The following is a 16437-nucleotide window of genomic DNA, read 5'->3' on the forward strand; positions in this document are numbered from 1 at the left end:
TTTCCTATCTAGATTATGTTAGCGTTAGAATACAGTAAATTTTCACGAAAAATATTTTACGATGGCAGTACGCCCAAGATGCTTCACCTAGTAAAAAATAGGGAGATACTTGACGGGTTAATAAAATGTGAACAGAAATTAGTGACTCCCCAAGCAATTTTAAATACCTGGAAATCTGATCGGTCTTCAGACAGTCTTTTGAGGGTAAAAATATACCAAAAGGTCACGCTACGAGTCTTGCTAATTTAGCGGCCACTTTAAGCATCTAGTTCCAGATCAATTAATCGATCAACTCTCTTTTTAAAACAATTTTTTATGTAATCGTTACTAACATACACTAACTAGCGGTCAGGAGCGATCGTATCTGGTTGCTCGTAGACATTGCTCTTTGGACCGTTTGCAGGACCATTTGAAAACAACTTCTAGAAGGGCTAAAGGCCAATCTAAAACAAAAATTTGGCCTCTACTAGACCACTTGTAATACCATACCAAGGCCAGTCTGATTTTCAGGTACTTTTAATTGCTTGGTGAAGTCTTATATTGGGATTAAGGTAATTATGCAATTGTTCATTTTAGATAAAAAACACAATTGAAATGGGATCTTAGACTTAACTGGATATACATTTGCTGCCAAAATGGTATGTATGACTATGTAACTGGCTTCATTTCCTTAGTTGAACCTTTTTTACCTACAAAGGTTGCAGTGCAATTAAACTGTATATTCCTTTTTCAATTATTTCAGATGCTCCAACGTGCTAAACCGGCTTTAGGGCCTGGTGCTGCTCCACAGAAGGAAACAAAAAAAAAGAAGAAACTCCCAAAACTTGAGGACTTTTTACAAGCTAGAGACTATACAGGAGCTATAACTCTATTAGAGGTATCTTTCTGAATCTTCTTTGAAAAATAGTCTAGTCAAATTCCCAAAATGGAGCTCTTTTGTTTTAGCTCGAAAAACCAAACTTTTTTCGTCTTTCAATTGAAATGGCCAAAGTTGCAGCAAAGCCAGACAAAACGTGCTAAAGTTCTGTTTTCAGAATGCAACTAGATTGTCTGATCTAGTGCTTGATAGATTTTAAATTAAACTGTAGGTTGTTTTCCAACTAAGAAAAGTTAGGGTTAACAAGACATATACATTTGAACTAGGAAATATATAAAAATATAAGTTGTGTATGAGGGCAAGCAATGATTCTTTGAAGTATCAAATATGTTGCCATCTTTTGTTTTATAGTTCACAAGAAATGCTGGCAAAAATAGTGAAGAGATAGCACTTTGGATTGCATATTGTGCATTTCATCTGGGAGACTTTAAGAAATCCATGGATGTAATGTTATTCTACATTTTCTTAACCTTTAAATGTTTCGCACCAATCTCCTTTTCAATTCAGTTGATAATAATTTTGTTGATCATTATTTGCCTATTGACTAATGAATGCAAAGCTGCTACTGTTCAGTTTCACCATCAATGGGCTCTTCCAAAAAAGGCTGTACAATCGGATGAAGAGGATATATTATTTTTGTTTTTTTGCCACTAGACAAACATCAAATAATCCCTCAGACACTAGCCATCAGCATGGCAGTTTTCACGAATTTTTCAATGACTCTGGACAATTTATCTACCACTGACCCTTTATGTAGGTTTTTTCTGGAAAAGCCCAATGCAATAACATTTCCAAGTTTTCAAATAGATTACTTTAATATTTAAATAAGATACCCTGTACAATATATACCTCTTTTTAAGCCAATCACACTGTTGATACACCCATTAAATTTCTTTACAGGAATACCATAACCTAATGAAGAAAGAGAATTTCCATCAAGATATCTTTCAGAATCTTGCGTGTTGTTATTTTATGATGGGCATGTACCAAGATTCACAGGAATCACTGGATAAGGGTTGGTTTACTTTTATAAATTTGAAAGCTAAAAGTATTCATGTGGGAAAGTCAATCTAACTAGCTCCATCTAATTTGAAAGTTGGAAACCAAAATTTTAACATTAAACCAAAACTTTTTTACAAATTTTTATCAAAATATATCAGTAAAAGTGATCTTTATCTCATCAAACAAAACACCCATATTTATGCATCAGTTGAATTTCTGAGGAGAACGGCTTTATTATTGTTTCACAGGGAGGAGTTTAGAGGAATGCACACAATAGTCATGTAGCTAACATAAAGGATGTAGAGGATTTTGTGGTAATGGTATGAAGCCACTTGAAGTCATTCAAGTTTCATTTGTTCAAAGTTGTTCTAAGGCTTACCTATACCAAATTTTCTTTTCTTTTAGCAAAGAATTCCAAGCTGTCCAACCGTCTTCTTTTTCATCTTTCCCATAAGGTGATTTTTCTTTTAAAGTACATAGTATCCATACATTTCATTTTCATGCCTTTTTAGTGCCAGGTGACTGGAAAATGTGCTTCCTAAATTATTATGAAAAATCATGTCAAAAACAACCTTTCTTGTGAAAAACAGAAATTTTCTGTCTCTGACGGAAAGGAGCTTTTCTAGAATTTAGCTTGCCATGTTTAATGTTTTTTATTATGTACTTCATTCTTTGTTGTTTTTAGTTCAATGATGAATCCAAATTGATGGGATTTCATTCCAAACTTCAAGATGTAGTAGAAGATCAGGTTAGAGTAATTTTGGGATTCCTTTTTAAGATATTGTTTTAAATTTGCCAGGATGCAATAGAGTTCACTAGATTTTTATTGGATTTTCATTAATTTGCAAAGAGGAGTAAATATCAAATTTTAGAAATTGATATAAAATGTAAGCAAGACTCGATTGGAACAGAGATATCAAAAGACTTGCAGAAAACCATATTTGGCTGCTTCAAGGTTTTAATTCACTTACAAATTAAAAGACAACAGTTTATGATTTTCTTTACTACTAGTTTTACAACACTTACAACACATGACATTTTTGTTTTTTAATTTAATGAAATGTCTCAAAGAATGACAGAAAATGTGAACAGTTTTCAGAAAACTGTCTGGTTTAATTTTAGATTTTATGTTGACTGAAAAAACTAAATATGCAAGCTCTGCTTGAGATTTTTAACTTTTGTGTGCAAGAATTATGATATTACTTCAAGTTAGCTACATTATGAAGCTCTAATCTCGATCATCAAGCACTCTGATGAAATCATCTAATACTTATTAATAATACTTCGTCTTTGGATTTTAGTTGAGTTTGGCATCAATCCATTACCTACGGAGTCATTTTCAAGAATCCATCGATATCTACAAAAGGATTCTGCTTGATAACAGGTAACAATATCAATAATTTTCAACATATAGAATTTTTTTAGATATTCAAATAATTTTTTTTAATAACATGGATGTCGTCATAAGATAAGCTATGGGAAAGAATTGCCCTGTTCCCTAAAATTGATATGCAATATATCCATGATATGCACCACTGGAGAGTCTTCTGAGAACTTTTAAACAATAGAAGAAGTGATGTATTGGGTGGAACAAAAACAGAAAAGTTGCATAATTTTGTGAAGTCATTGCAGTGGTGCATATCATGAATAGAATGAATTAAATAGCTTAAATACTATATTATCTTAGTAAAATGTAGTAATATGTCTCGGAAAGTAATAGTCATTTGGGTCATAACTTCAATGACCATTTTTAATCTCATCTTTTAGAGAGTATGCTGCTTTGAACGTATATGTGGCTTTATGCTACTACAAATTGGACTATTTTGATGTATCACAGGTATTTCTCAAGATCTGTTTTAAGTGGATTTAAGTGGATTTTGCTACATTTATTCTCGCGATTAAGGCAAATTTTGACTGTTTTTGTGAAAATAAGTCCCCAACAAAAATTTAAATTCCAAATGCTCACCATAACTCTGGAAAATGAAGGAAATTAGGAGAAAAAATAATAGGCTCATTCGCAAACTTTTACACGCGGAAATCAAGCCTCGAAATAACGATTCCAAGTGGGTCGGACATAATGTCCGATCAGGGATGCTTTAGCTTGAAAATTAATATTTTTGGGTCGGACATGAAGCTATTTGGGTCGGACAATGTCCAATGTCCGACCGTTATTTCAAGCCCTGGGAAATTTTTAGATTCTCAGTTTGCAAAAAATTCCACGGGAAAATTAATATATACTGATATACTTTTTTTTTACTTTGGGGTTATTATGTTCACTTTGTGTTTTAATTTCCTGTTTGAAATTTTGTTTCTACTGACGAAGTGTCAAATGTGAAAAAATCATTACCTTTGCAAGCTTTTGTCAAGATAGTTGTGAAGGGAAGTAAATCCGGTTAAAAAAGCAGTTAAAGATCAATTTATAATCACTAACCATTTTAGAAAATGCCATGAAAATACCTTATCAGGTACATGTACCTCCTCAGATTTATGGCTTACTTTAATTTCTGTTTTCTGTTTTTTTTTTCTTTATAGGAGGTCTTGTCTGTTTATCTCCAAAGCTACCCTGATAGGTAAGAATCATACTGAATCAATTTATTGAAAAACAATTTTTTTTGACAATAACGCTTGCAGATCGTACTTTACAATGTACTCTATTATAAAAGGAGTTTTCTCTCTGTAAAATAATATTTGGAGCTGTTGAAATCTTGCAGTTCCCTTTTATTTAATATTGCTTGCACTCATTCGGAAATAGAATTGCTGTTTTGTATGTAGCTTTTTTAGAGTGACTAGTAAACCAAGCAAGTTTCTAAAGGAGTTGTTGTAGGTGAATTGAAAACTTTAACCATACGTCCATCTCACAAAATTATTTTAATTTGGATTCAAAAGCATAATGCAAATTGCCAAATCTTTCTGAATTTTGCCCTCTAAATTATTATTAATGCTACCTTGTCATTGTGATATTGAATTCTATTTTGAAGCTTAAAATGAACCCATTCTATCAACTTATTTTGTAATTTTCATTAACGATTTTTACCTATTTTCCACTTTTTCACATACAGCGCCATTGCGATTAACCTCAAAGCATGTAATCACTTCAAATTGTATAACGGAAAGGCTGCCGAGGTAAGGTTTAGCTCTAGTTTAGACGGCCGACTTTCTGTCCAGCCTATTTTTATTGTTAGACTAGACAGAAAGAGGGCACAAAGTTGGTAATTAAAACATTTGCTTGGAAAAGATTGAAAGAAGTCATTGCATTGACGTCAAAAGAGAGCAATGCATTGACTTTAGACAGCCCACTTTATGCCCACTTTAATTCACAGTTAGAATAGGTAGGGCAAAAGGTGGGCTAAACTAAAACTTAAGAATCAAAGTTATCAGCGCCTTAAACATGGGGTTTCACTGTTCAAATCCATACAAGGGGTTCGCTCCCCACTCGGTGTTCAATGTTCCTTTCAGTTCTTAGATAGCTAAGCCGGCTGGCCGTGGGCTCTGTGAAAACTATCAAAATACTGCCTATAAAGTCCTAGATTACTGGGTTATCCACATAAAAACATCGACTCTAGGTTTGCTAAATAACTCGATCTACCCATAATGCCAAAAATAGATTTTGTCTTGATTTTATTTTGTACTGTGAACCCAACTCTGGAACTTTGAAGTTGTATTCGACTTCATCCTAGAGTCAATAATGTGGATAGCCCAATAATCTAGGACTTGTAGACAGTTTTTCAATTGTTTTCACTATGTCTACGGCCAGCTGGATCAGCTATAAAATGGATTGTGACTAAGAAACAAAATATTTTTTATGTCTATTGCCTACATGAAGTACTTCTTCTAACCGAATTTAATTTAAAAAATGACCAATCAGAGAGGGCTGAACTAAGAAATGTTGCCTGAGATTGAGTAAAGAGCAATAAACCATAAGCTCGTCAAAAAAACAAACCGGTTGACAATATTATAGTAAAGTATCTCTTGTTTTAATGGTAGGTTGTGTTACCCCGACATATATACCTTATCGGGGAAAAAATGTAGGAGTTTTATTTAGTCGGAGTTTTATTTAGTCGGGTTTTTTTTTTCGTCGGGGAAAAATTTCGTCACCTAGAGGCATTTTTGTCACTTTCCCCCGACCAAAATTTCAAATTCGTCACTTTTCCCCGACGAAATTTACAATTTAGTCACTTTCACCCAACTAAATTGTCCAGATGAAATGGTTTCCTTCACTAGCTCGAAAAAAGTTCTTGTAATTCGACGTTTAAAGCACTAATTTCGGTTAATAAAGGTGCAAAAAATTTTTGTTGGGGTTTAAAAAATCGGGTAAAAGTTTTGGTCGGGGATAAAAAAATCGTGTAAAAGTTTTGGTCGGGTGATAAAATATCGGGAAAAAATTCGTCGGGGAAAAATTTCGTCACCCCTTCAAAATTTTCGTCACTTTCCCCCGACATTTTTCCCCCGATTAAGTAGTCTTGATCTTAATCAACCTAAGGAAGCAGTAGATGACGATAATTTCCCATATAAACCTTTAGAATTTTCGTTCTTTCATTGTACTTCAGGCTGAACTGAAAGCATTACAGGAAATCACAACATCTTCATTCGATTACGCTAAGGATCTCATCAAACATAACTTGGTAAGAAATTTGTGTTTATTTTTGGGTTTACTCGTCATTCTTTTTTGCAGAAAATCTCTTTAAGACTCTTTTAATATATTTTTTTCATATCCCTTTTGGTCCTTCTTGAAACTTCAGTATCATTTTAAAGCAATCCTTTTTAATGGTTTCCCTTCATTCCAGGCTCTTTTGAATGTAAGCCAGCGCCTTTAATAGCATTCACGTTTCAATATAAGAATAAACTATATAGGAGCATAAAGACTTCATTGGCCAAAATATAAAGAGCAAGTTAACATCATTTTAAGGCTTCGTGGACAATAAAACATCCAATGCAATAAGAACATTTTCACGTTTAAAACTAAAAAAATCTAAGAATGTACATCGGCAGGCTTCAAGAATTTTAAACCTTCGAATAAAAAAAACGTGTATGAGAACAACAAATTATGACCTACCTCCTCCCCTATCCTCGCCCTTTTTAAAAAAAAATGAATAAGAGTTTTTTAGTTAGTTTCCTACCATTTTACCCTTGAAAAGTAGAAGAGATTTACTTTGGGGCAGGAACTTCATCGCTTCAACTTTTTTTACTTAAAACTGGACATAGATCTTACTGAATAAATCAGTGGAGTGTCGAAAGCCAAACCTTCAGTTAAATAAGGCGAAAATAAAAAAAATATAGTGTTTCCGGAAACCGGCCGGGTGAAGAAATATAATTTTCTGACCCGGCTGCAGACTTTGTTAGTAGTTGATACATTATATCCGGGGCTTACTTCATATTGTTTGTACATAAAAGTTATCTTCAATATTCTATTTCAATGATCTTAAGTTATCAAAAAAAGCAACAAAAAAAATTTTACGGCCGGCTGCATAAGACCTTTTTCCTTCACCCGGATTCCGGAAACACTACATTTTTTTATTTTTGCCTATAAATATACTTTTTTTTTGTAGGTTGTTTTCCGAAATGGGGAAGGAGCCCTCCAAGTATTACCCCCTATTTTGGATGTTCTACCAGAAGCAAGACTTAATTTGGTAATTATCTTTCTGAAGTACTTCTTCTGTGCATAATCACGGAAAATGAACAATTCTTTTGAAACCTTTGGTTTTTAGCAAGATCACTATTATTCCGTGACGGAGTTTTTTTGCATGTTTTAATTGTTACTCGTCTTACGTCTTATCAGTGACCAGAATCGCAGACTTCTGATAGAATGAAAAGTACAAATTCCATGATTGACCTTTCCTAGAAATACTTTAACCCTATTAGCCCCAGGGGGGGGTAGAATCTACCACGCTGGAGTTCTTTTGTTTATATCTCGGAGAAAAATTTTTCAAACGACTTGAAACTTTCTGACTTTTAATAAAATCTTATTAAAAGTACTTGTACAAAATTTTAGGGTCATAGGTTGTCCAGATCAGGTTTTATGACTTTATTGTGAAACATGACATAAAACCCAGCAAAAATCCTTAAAACTCAAAATTTTAAAGTGCTGATAACTTCTAAACTATTTACTCAATCATTTTCAAATTTTGACACGTGATAGGCATTGATAATATAACAATAGCGTTCAGTTTGAGGTCGTTGTTGTTATTTTCTGCCCGCGTAGTTTGATTATTCGCCCGATGGTGTCATTTGGGCCCGACGCGAAGCGGAGGGCGCAAATGACACTAGAGGGCTAATATTCAAACTGCAAGGGCAGAATTAATGACAACAACGAACGAAAACTTAACGCTATTACTATTATTATTCATATCGGACATTCAAACAACATTTTTTTCTAGCGTCAACCAAGTCTTTTCGCTTCAATGCAATGTCTTCAACAAATTTTTAGCACCTTGTGAGCGGGCCGCAAATGACCAAAAAGTGTTTTTTTCTGACGTTATTTTAGTCACTTCGCTTCAATGCAACGACTTCAATCCAATTCCAAGCGGGCCGCAAATGACGTTATTGCCCTATACCCGGGCGGTAAATGATATTTCAGCCCTCTGAAGCCTGGCGCTTTAGTTTCCTCAGCGCGGGTATGACAATTTGAGTCACAAAACCTTTCAATACCGCCCGCAGATCGAACCTTTAATAGCTTACTTAATGACCGCTATATGGATAATAATACAAATTTAAAAAATTTAAAGAAAATTTTTGAAAATGATGACGTCATAATTTATGACGTCATCAAATTTTGAAAATTTTACTCATCTTCAGCATAGATTTTAAGAAAAAATTTTCATGGAAATTGCAAAACCGGCATTTATGTTAAAGAACAGTCTTTTACCTTTCAGAATCTTCAAACAGAATCGAAATATCTTTATTGGTTCGACTGTAATAGACATTTTTGTAAACCATATACTTTGGCTTTTTTCCGTCAGGTGGAAATTTTGTGATGATGTCATCAGTTTTTGAATGACGTCATCAATTTTTTTTTTCTTCCTGGAAAATTGTATCATGATGGAGAACATCTGTACCAAATTTCATGGCCATAGCTCTTCTAGATCGAAAATAATCGAGGGTGGTAGATTCTACCCCCCCCCCCCCCTGGGGATACAAAAGTCAAAAAAGCTTGGGGCTAATAGGGTTAAGGGTTTTAACTCAAATACTTTGAGTTTTTGTTACCAAAAAAGGTAAATTTTATATGAATTCGCGAAAGTTCTATCTGTGAAATTTCGGCTAAAACCATAATTCGCGAAACTTAAATTCGCTAAATTTCGCGACTTTTTGACTTCGCGAAACTTTCTGCCCTTAAAGTAGTCTGTTTCACCTGTTGGATATTGGGCATCGAGGCGTAGCGTATTACAAGAGAAGTTGTACAGGGGGGTTAAGCAGATAGGCGAGCGAGGATATCCAATGGGTCTTTATTCTCAAGCCAGACTTTCAGGGATGTCGATCTTGAAAAACAAATCTTTTGATATTAGGAGATCCTATTTATTGAAACATGAATGGAAAGTACACTCCTCCATAATGCTCATTTTCTAAATTGCTCGTCTCAGACAAATTAATCGTCTCGGTATAAATAGAACTATTCCCAATAGGGGAACGGATAGCTCAGTTATCTGGTGCCGGGGCTTTTCAATGGCCCTTGAAAAGTCAATTTGATGTGAAAAACATAACTTAAGTTCGTTGAATAAATTCATTTTATAAATGATTGATGTTTTTCTTTTTACTTTCAGGTTGTGTATTATCTAAGGCAAGGTTAGTCAACGTTTAATGATCAGTTAGAAAGTTTGGTTGTTTATCACATTCATAATATAACGAAAAGATAATGAATTTTGGATTCAAAGAAGAGTTTTTTTCATGTACCTGTCTACCAATAAAATAGCAGCTTTTTGGTCTCTGGACTTCTGTGGTTCACCCAATTCGTCGTATCCTTTGACGTTGTAGGTATCAAAAAAGGGTAAAATAAACTAAAATTCATATTTTGTGACCGCATGACGTGCTTGGCATCGAAATTGCCAGTTTCTCCTTCAAAACTGAAATATCAAAGAAAAAAAGGATAAATACTGTCCCACCAACTAATTAAAAAATTTTATTTTTTTTTCACCAACAGATGATATTAAGGAAGCTTTCAATTTAATCAAAGACGTCGAACCAACTTCACCAAATGAATACATCTTGAAAGGAGTTGTCAATGCTGTTCTTGGTCAAGACCAGGGCTCGGTAAGTTGGCTGTCATGCATTGGGATGAGCTGGAGTTTTTTACAAGATACTTCACTAATTGGTCATTAAAAGTGATAGAGATGACGCGTTCTTTAAAAAAATTAATAAGATTCTTTTATTACATCTTAACGACCAACCAAATCAAATAAGAGCTTGTAAAAACTCCAGCTTGTCTCCATGCATTGAATATTTCATGAATGGCTAGTTTTGATTTTCTAAAGGAGAAAATCATTTAAATTTTTTTCTACACTTTTCAAAGAAACACCCGAAAGAAGAATACCCTAAAATCTATCGAGGACTATAAACAGACAGCCCCCCTCACTTTTTTTGCCAATTTAATTAAAAATTTGACTGCGCCTCCTTAGACTATATATACATTGAAAGAGAAGCAATAAAGATCTTATAAAATCCTTATAATTCATAAATGATTCTTGTACACTTTTCCGAAACTCTTCGGTGATTGATTTTCATGTTTGTCATTCTTTAAGAAGATCAACATGATACTTTTCCTTTGTCCAGCTTTAGGTGCGAGGGCAAATTACCCTATCATGAACTAAGATATGATAGAAGATGCAGATATATTTCACCCTGTTGCTTCTCTTATTTATTTCCATAGCGTGAACATTTGAAGATAGCTCAACAATATTTCCAATTGGTTGGTGGATCTGCCAGTGAATGTGGTACGTTTTATCAACTTTTGATATTTTCTGTAACAAGAGTTGCAAAAAATTTCAAAAAAGAAAGTTATGAAATTCACGTCAACAAAAATCTTTTCCTGACAAACTTCGTGCAAAATTGGGCTTTTCCAGAAAAATTTTTTACCCCCACTGTTGAGAAGATTGAGTTTTGGAAGTATCGAGCCCCCTGGATATCCTACTTTATTAGTAAAGACCCCCTGGATATCCGCTCTTAAAAATATGTTCAATCCCCTTTGTTATCCTCTCTTATAAAGATACCCCTGGATATCGTATTTTCTACTTGAAAAGACACTTTACCCCCTGGATATCTGCTCCCTTCTAGATATTTAACCCCCTGGATATCTACTTTTGAACAAAAATCGTTAACCCCCTGGATATCCGATATCCTCAACAGGGGGGGGGCACGGGCTATTTCTGGAAAAGCCCATTTCAAGTTAGCTGTTTGTTCTCTATTGAAACACCAAACTGTAACACGGCAAGGGCAAATGATATTTGTTCCTCAAGGTTTTTGGACCATTTTTCTCTAAATAAATTTCTATCTTTCAGATACAATCCATGGTCGACAATGTATGGCATCGTGTTTCTTCCTACTTAAGCAATTCGAAGATGTGTTAATCTATTTCAATTCCATCAAAAGTTACTTTTATAACGATGATTCGTTCAATTTCAATTACGGGCAAGCCAAAGCTGCTAATGGAAACTTCAAGGAAGCTGAAGAGGTATCTGTTCTGTCGATTGTCAATTTATGATATGCACCATTGCAATATCTTCTACGGACCCAACGGCTGATTGGTTGAAAGTGACGTATTTACTGATTTTACGTCACTTACAACCAATCAGCTATTGGGTGTGTCAAAAGACATTGCCATAGTGCATTTCGTGAAGATAGTTTTGGTACTAAAACCACATACATTCTAGCAGTATTCAGTTTTTTAGTCTCGCTGCAAAGTATAAAAATTGACTTTTCCGCCTTAGAATTTAGTAAAATATTCAAAATATTGAAATTCTGGGCTGATTTGTTGTGTTGGGTCAATTTTCCATCTCAGAAGAAAAACTTTGCTTTGTGATGACCACTGATCCTAAGCCTGGTTCTTCCCAAGAACCTGGAACTAGGGCTATTAGCAGCGCAAAAGGTCACATTGACAAGAGTGTGAAACTTCGAGGAGCTCTAACCCATAGTCTTTGGGATATCGGATATCTAGGGGGTTAACGATTTTTGTCCAAAAGTGGATATCCAGGGGGTTAAATATCTACAAGGGAGCGGATATCCAGGGGGTAAAGTGTCTTTTCAAGTAAAAAATACGATATCCAGGGGTAAGCATCTTTATAAGAGAGGATATCCAGGGGGTTGAGCATAGTTTTTAAAGTGGATATACAGGGAGTCTTTACTAATAAAGCAGGATATCTAAGGGGTTCGATACTTCGAAAGGTTCAATATCCTCAACAGTAGGGGGAAAGAAATTTTTCTGGAAAAGCCCAATAAAGCTGAACAGAAAATTGAAAGGAGGGGGTATTCGAACTGGGGAACCCTTGGTTTAGATCACTTGCCTATTGTTCTATCTTTTTCTACTAATTCGCAGAAAATTGTTGTTCTTTTAAAGACCGAATTATTATAGAGAGTCAACTGAACCTTTTGTATTTTCAGGTTTTTTTGTTGATTCAAAATGAGAAGATCAAAAACGATTACATTTACATTAGTTGGATTGCTCGGTGCTGTAAGTTTTGCTCTTTCATTATTTGGAGCCCGGGAGGGGAATTTTGGCAAAGATGAGTGCTTATGCCCTCCAAGGCTAGGAAATGGTGCAATGTTTTATTTTGATGGTAATCTGAATCAAGAAGCGCTGGGTAATACACTGGGTGATATGGGAGTTAACATTGCTAACTGTGTCGTAAATTAATAAATTATTCACGATTATTTAAAAAATTGTATGCATTTTTATAAAGTTCTTCTTACATTGCCAATAGGAAAAGCAAACTTAAAGTTTGGCTCACTTGTTTCACAACTTATAAAGCTTTTGAGCTCGAAATTTCTTTGCAGATATAATGAACCGGAAAGCGCGACTAGCCTGGGAACTTTATTTGAAAATGGAGACATCGTCGGAATCGTTCAGTCTACTACAACTCATCGCTAATGATTGCTATAAGGTAATATTCAAATCTCGGATCATTTGTATTCACTGTGTGAAATCAAGTGCGTATTACCTATAGGTAATGAATCTATGGATCCTGCACTAATGTACTTCCCAGTTTTCTCAAAGGTAACGAATCGAGTGGGAATTGAACCCACGACCTCTCGCTTGCCGGGCGATTGCTCTCCCAACTGTGCTATCGGTTCGTTGCTATTACACTAGTTCGTAGTAGACGAGGGGAGCGACATGCTCAATGTTCACCATCCGGTACCTGAATCCTACGAATCAATGGAATTGCTACGAACTGAGACACAGTCAGTGTCCAATCTCCAACCAACCCGCTAACTTTGAGAGAGCTGTTAAGCTGTGTACATTGGGGAGAGGCATTAGCCCAACGGAGAGGACTGTTAAGCTGTGTACATTGGGGAGAGGCATTAGCCCAACGGAGAGGACTGTTAAGATGTGTACATTGGGGAGAGGCATTAGCCCAACGGAGAGGACTGTTAAGCTGTGTACATTGGGGAGAGGCATTAGCCCAACGGAGAGGACTGTTAAGCTGTGTACATTGGGGAGAGGCATTAGCCCAACGGAGAGGACTGTTAAGCTGTGTACATTGGGGAGAGGCATTAGCCCAACGGGAGAGGACTGTTAAGCTGTGTACATTGGGGAGAGGCATTAGCCCAACGGAGAGGACTGTTAAGCTGTGTACATTGGGGAGAGGCATTAGCCCAACGGAGAGGACTGTTAAGCTGTGTACTTTGGGGAGAGGCATTAGCCCAACGGAGCCCCGATTTCGGACAGCTAGTCCATCAACAGTCACTGTGTGAAATCAAGTGCGTATTACTTATAGGTAATGAATTCCCACTTGATTCGTTACCTTTGAGAAAACTGGGAAGTACATTAGTGCAGGATCCGTAGATTCATTATTTGTATTCAGAAACTATGGTCTTTTGAATCTCATTTTAAAGTATACAGTCAAATCTCTCTAATTCGAATCTCTCAAATATTGGTCCTCTCAGCTGGGAAGTGGTTTAAATTGCTGTCTGTGATTTGAATCTTTCTCTAATTCGATTAAAGTTTTTCGTCCCTTCAAGATCGAATTGGAGAGACTCAACTGTATCTTAAAGTACAGTATGACAATCTTGGGCCGCATTCAAATCTACAGCTGCAGATATCTATGACAGAAGCTGGTTTAGAATATCTTTTATTTGCTCTGAATCGCACAGGCCCTATTCAGGACAACAATCACTGTGCATAACTCAATTTAAATAAGTCAACATTTTACACTGAGAGCGCGTTTGTTGTTTTTAAGCTACCTTATCGGCCAAAACTTGGTCGGCCCTAAGTGACTAAATTTTAGCTTGGTGACTAAAATAATTGAGATGCCTTGGAATTTGCACAAGATGCTTAACTGGTTGGTTATTTTTAAACAATAGGGATGACGCGTTCTTTAGAAAAAGTAATACAATCGTTTGTCTCAACATTTAACAGAGTCATCAAAGAACTTGTAAAAACTCCAGCTTGACCCAAATAATTAGGGCCGACTAAAAATTTAGAAATGGCCAAAACTTAATTATTAGTCGGCCCTTAGTGACTAAATCTTGACGAGGTGACTAAAATTAGGACCGACTAATAATTAAGGCCGACTAGAATTAAGGCCGACTAAGTTTTGGCCGATAAGGTATTTGGGTTCATGGTGAAACCTTATCATTAAGTATGTCTATTAGGTAACTTAACTTAAGTTAATTAACTATTGCTTTGACCTATCTCTCTTTTAGATGGGTCAGTTTTATTACGCAGCAAAAGCATTTGATGTTTTGGAGAGACTGGACCCGAACCCTGAATATTGGGAGGGGAAGCGTGGTGCATGTGTTGGAATCTTCCAAATGATCATTGCTGGTCACGAACCAAGGTAACAAAGATTTCTTTGGATTTCTTTCAAATGGTGTCAACTTATTCGTAGAAACGTCGTATTCTCATGTGCTTAAATAACTGCCCAGTTTGGAATGCGTTTCAGAAGTTGATTTATTACTGCCTTTGGTGAGACCCATTTAAAAAGGCACAAGATGAAAAATGTTTGCTACCGTAGGATATTGTGTATGGTTTCGTTTTTCTTTGGGATGTTCTGAACTAAAAGTTCAATATTCCTCCCATCTGGTACATAAATCTGGTACAGTGTTGCAATATTGTATACAGATTTTGTGTAGATAGATAGAATCGATATTTTACGTGGATATCCCAGTAATCTAGGACTTTTAGACAGTCCTTCGATTATTTTCACGGGGTCCACGGTCAGCCGGCTTGGCTATCTATGAACTTAACGGAACATTGGAAGGAGCGGGGATTCGAACCGCGAATCCCTGGTTTGAGACGCTGACGCCTTTGACCACTTGGCCATCGCTCCATTTACATGAGGCGTTGTTATGATATTTTGACCTAATCATTTCTTTTACTCCATTTCAACAGGGAAACATTACGCGATGTTTTACAACTTCTTCGAAACACTGCAAATCCTCAAGTAGAATACATTATTCGTACAATGAAGAAATGGGCCAAAGATAACAGAGTACCCGTAGCTTGATACCCATAATCGATACACCTGTCAACCAAACACGAGCACTAGGAGACTTGAGGTTCGAGTGTGTTCCGGTCGGACGTTCAGACTTGCAAATACAGTGAAATCTCTCTAATTCGAATATCTCTGTAATTCGAAGTGAAATCTTTGTCCCCGCCGCTAGAAAGTAGTGTAAAACGCACTCTATAATTCGATTACTCGAATCTAATTTGAAGAAATACTGTCACATGAAGATCGAATTAGAGAGAAAGATTTTTTCACTTTTTCACAAAATCTGACCAGGATTTTCAACACTAGGTCAGTCACTTCATGTTCTTGGGTTGATCTAGTGTACTGTATGTTTCTAAAGATCTACACATCTTATGTGGATTGCCAATTTTCCTTCAAAGTAATTTTTTATTTATTATTTATATCATTGGCACAACCCCCTGCCCCTCACCGGTGTGGTGATATTTTCAATATTAGCTTATGGATGTAATAAAATTAGGTATCTACATCTTAAATCCTTTCGTTTAAGTTCATTCAGTCGCAAAAATGTGTATTTTTCACAATGGTATTTCATGGGGATTAATATTGAAAGGTTTTTCACATCAGGCTAAAATATCAATATGTTAGTTGAGTTTGCCAGGGGATTCACGGGGCCTGCGTGAGATGGCTGATAAATTATCTAATTCATGAATGTCATACCCTTTTTGTAAAGGATGCAATCTTCTTGGATACCTTATCGGGGAAAACTTCGTCGGGGAAAAGTGACGAAATTTTAGACAAGTGACGAATATTTTCCCCGGCCTTAATGCGTTTACCAACTACCAGCAAGTGACGAATTTTTCCCCGACGAAAATTTTCCCCGACGAAAATTTTTCCCGACGAAGTTTTCCCCGATAAGGTAATTTAAATCAAAACTTCATAAAAAAA

General features: G+C 35.8%; 1 protein-coding gene and 1 non-coding gene across 2 annotated transcripts; one reads left to right on the forward strand and one right to left on the reverse strand.

Moving 5' to 3' along the window:
- The first annotated feature begins 574 nt into the window (after positions 1-574).
- LOC136797915 (intraflagellar transport protein 56-like) lies at positions 575-16226 on the forward strand. The gene is made up of 20 exons (XM_067054500.1): positions 575-638; positions 743-877; positions 1229-1321; positions 1778-1892; positions 2285-2334; positions 2565-2627; positions 3181-3263; positions 3647-3716; positions 4412-4449; positions 4939-5002; positions 6427-6501; positions 7426-7506; positions 9634-9655; positions 10011-10120; positions 10737-10800; positions 11365-11537; positions 12464-12533; positions 12857-12963; positions 14726-14859; positions 15414-16226. Exons 1-20 carry the CDS (start codon positions 636-638, stop codon positions 15526-15528), a joined length of 1665 nt encoding a protein of 554 aa, XP_066910601.1. The 5' UTR covers positions 575-635; the 3' UTR covers positions 15529-16226.
- On the reverse strand, positions 13081-13153 carry Trnaa-ggc (transfer RNA alanine (anticodon GGC)). Its single transcript has one exon. It is a non-coding gene; the product is annotated as a tRNA-Ala (tRNA).
- Positions 16227-16437: the final 211 nt, after the last annotated feature.

Source organism: Clytia hemisphaerica, unplaced genomic scaffold (genome assembly GCF_902728285.1).
Source record: "Clytia hemisphaerica strain Z4C2 unplaced genomic scaffold, Clytia hemisphaerica genome assembly, whole genome shotgun sequence".
In the NCBI taxonomy this organism is placed as follows: domain Eukaryota; kingdom Metazoa; phylum Cnidaria; class Hydrozoa; order Leptothecata; family Clytiidae; genus Clytia; species Clytia hemisphaerica.

Bases quoted from the DNA above. Each gene is read 5' to 3' on its own strand.
- LOC136797915 (XM_067054500.1), top strand. The intron at 3,717-4,411 runs GTATTTCTCAAG...TTTTCTTTATAG, and splicing joins ACTATTTTGATGTATCACAG to GAGGTCTTGTCTGTTTATCT. The intron at 6,502-7,425 runs GTAAGAAATTTG...TTTTTTTTGTAG, and splicing joins ATCTCATCAAACATAACTTG to GTTGTTTTCCGAAATGGGGA.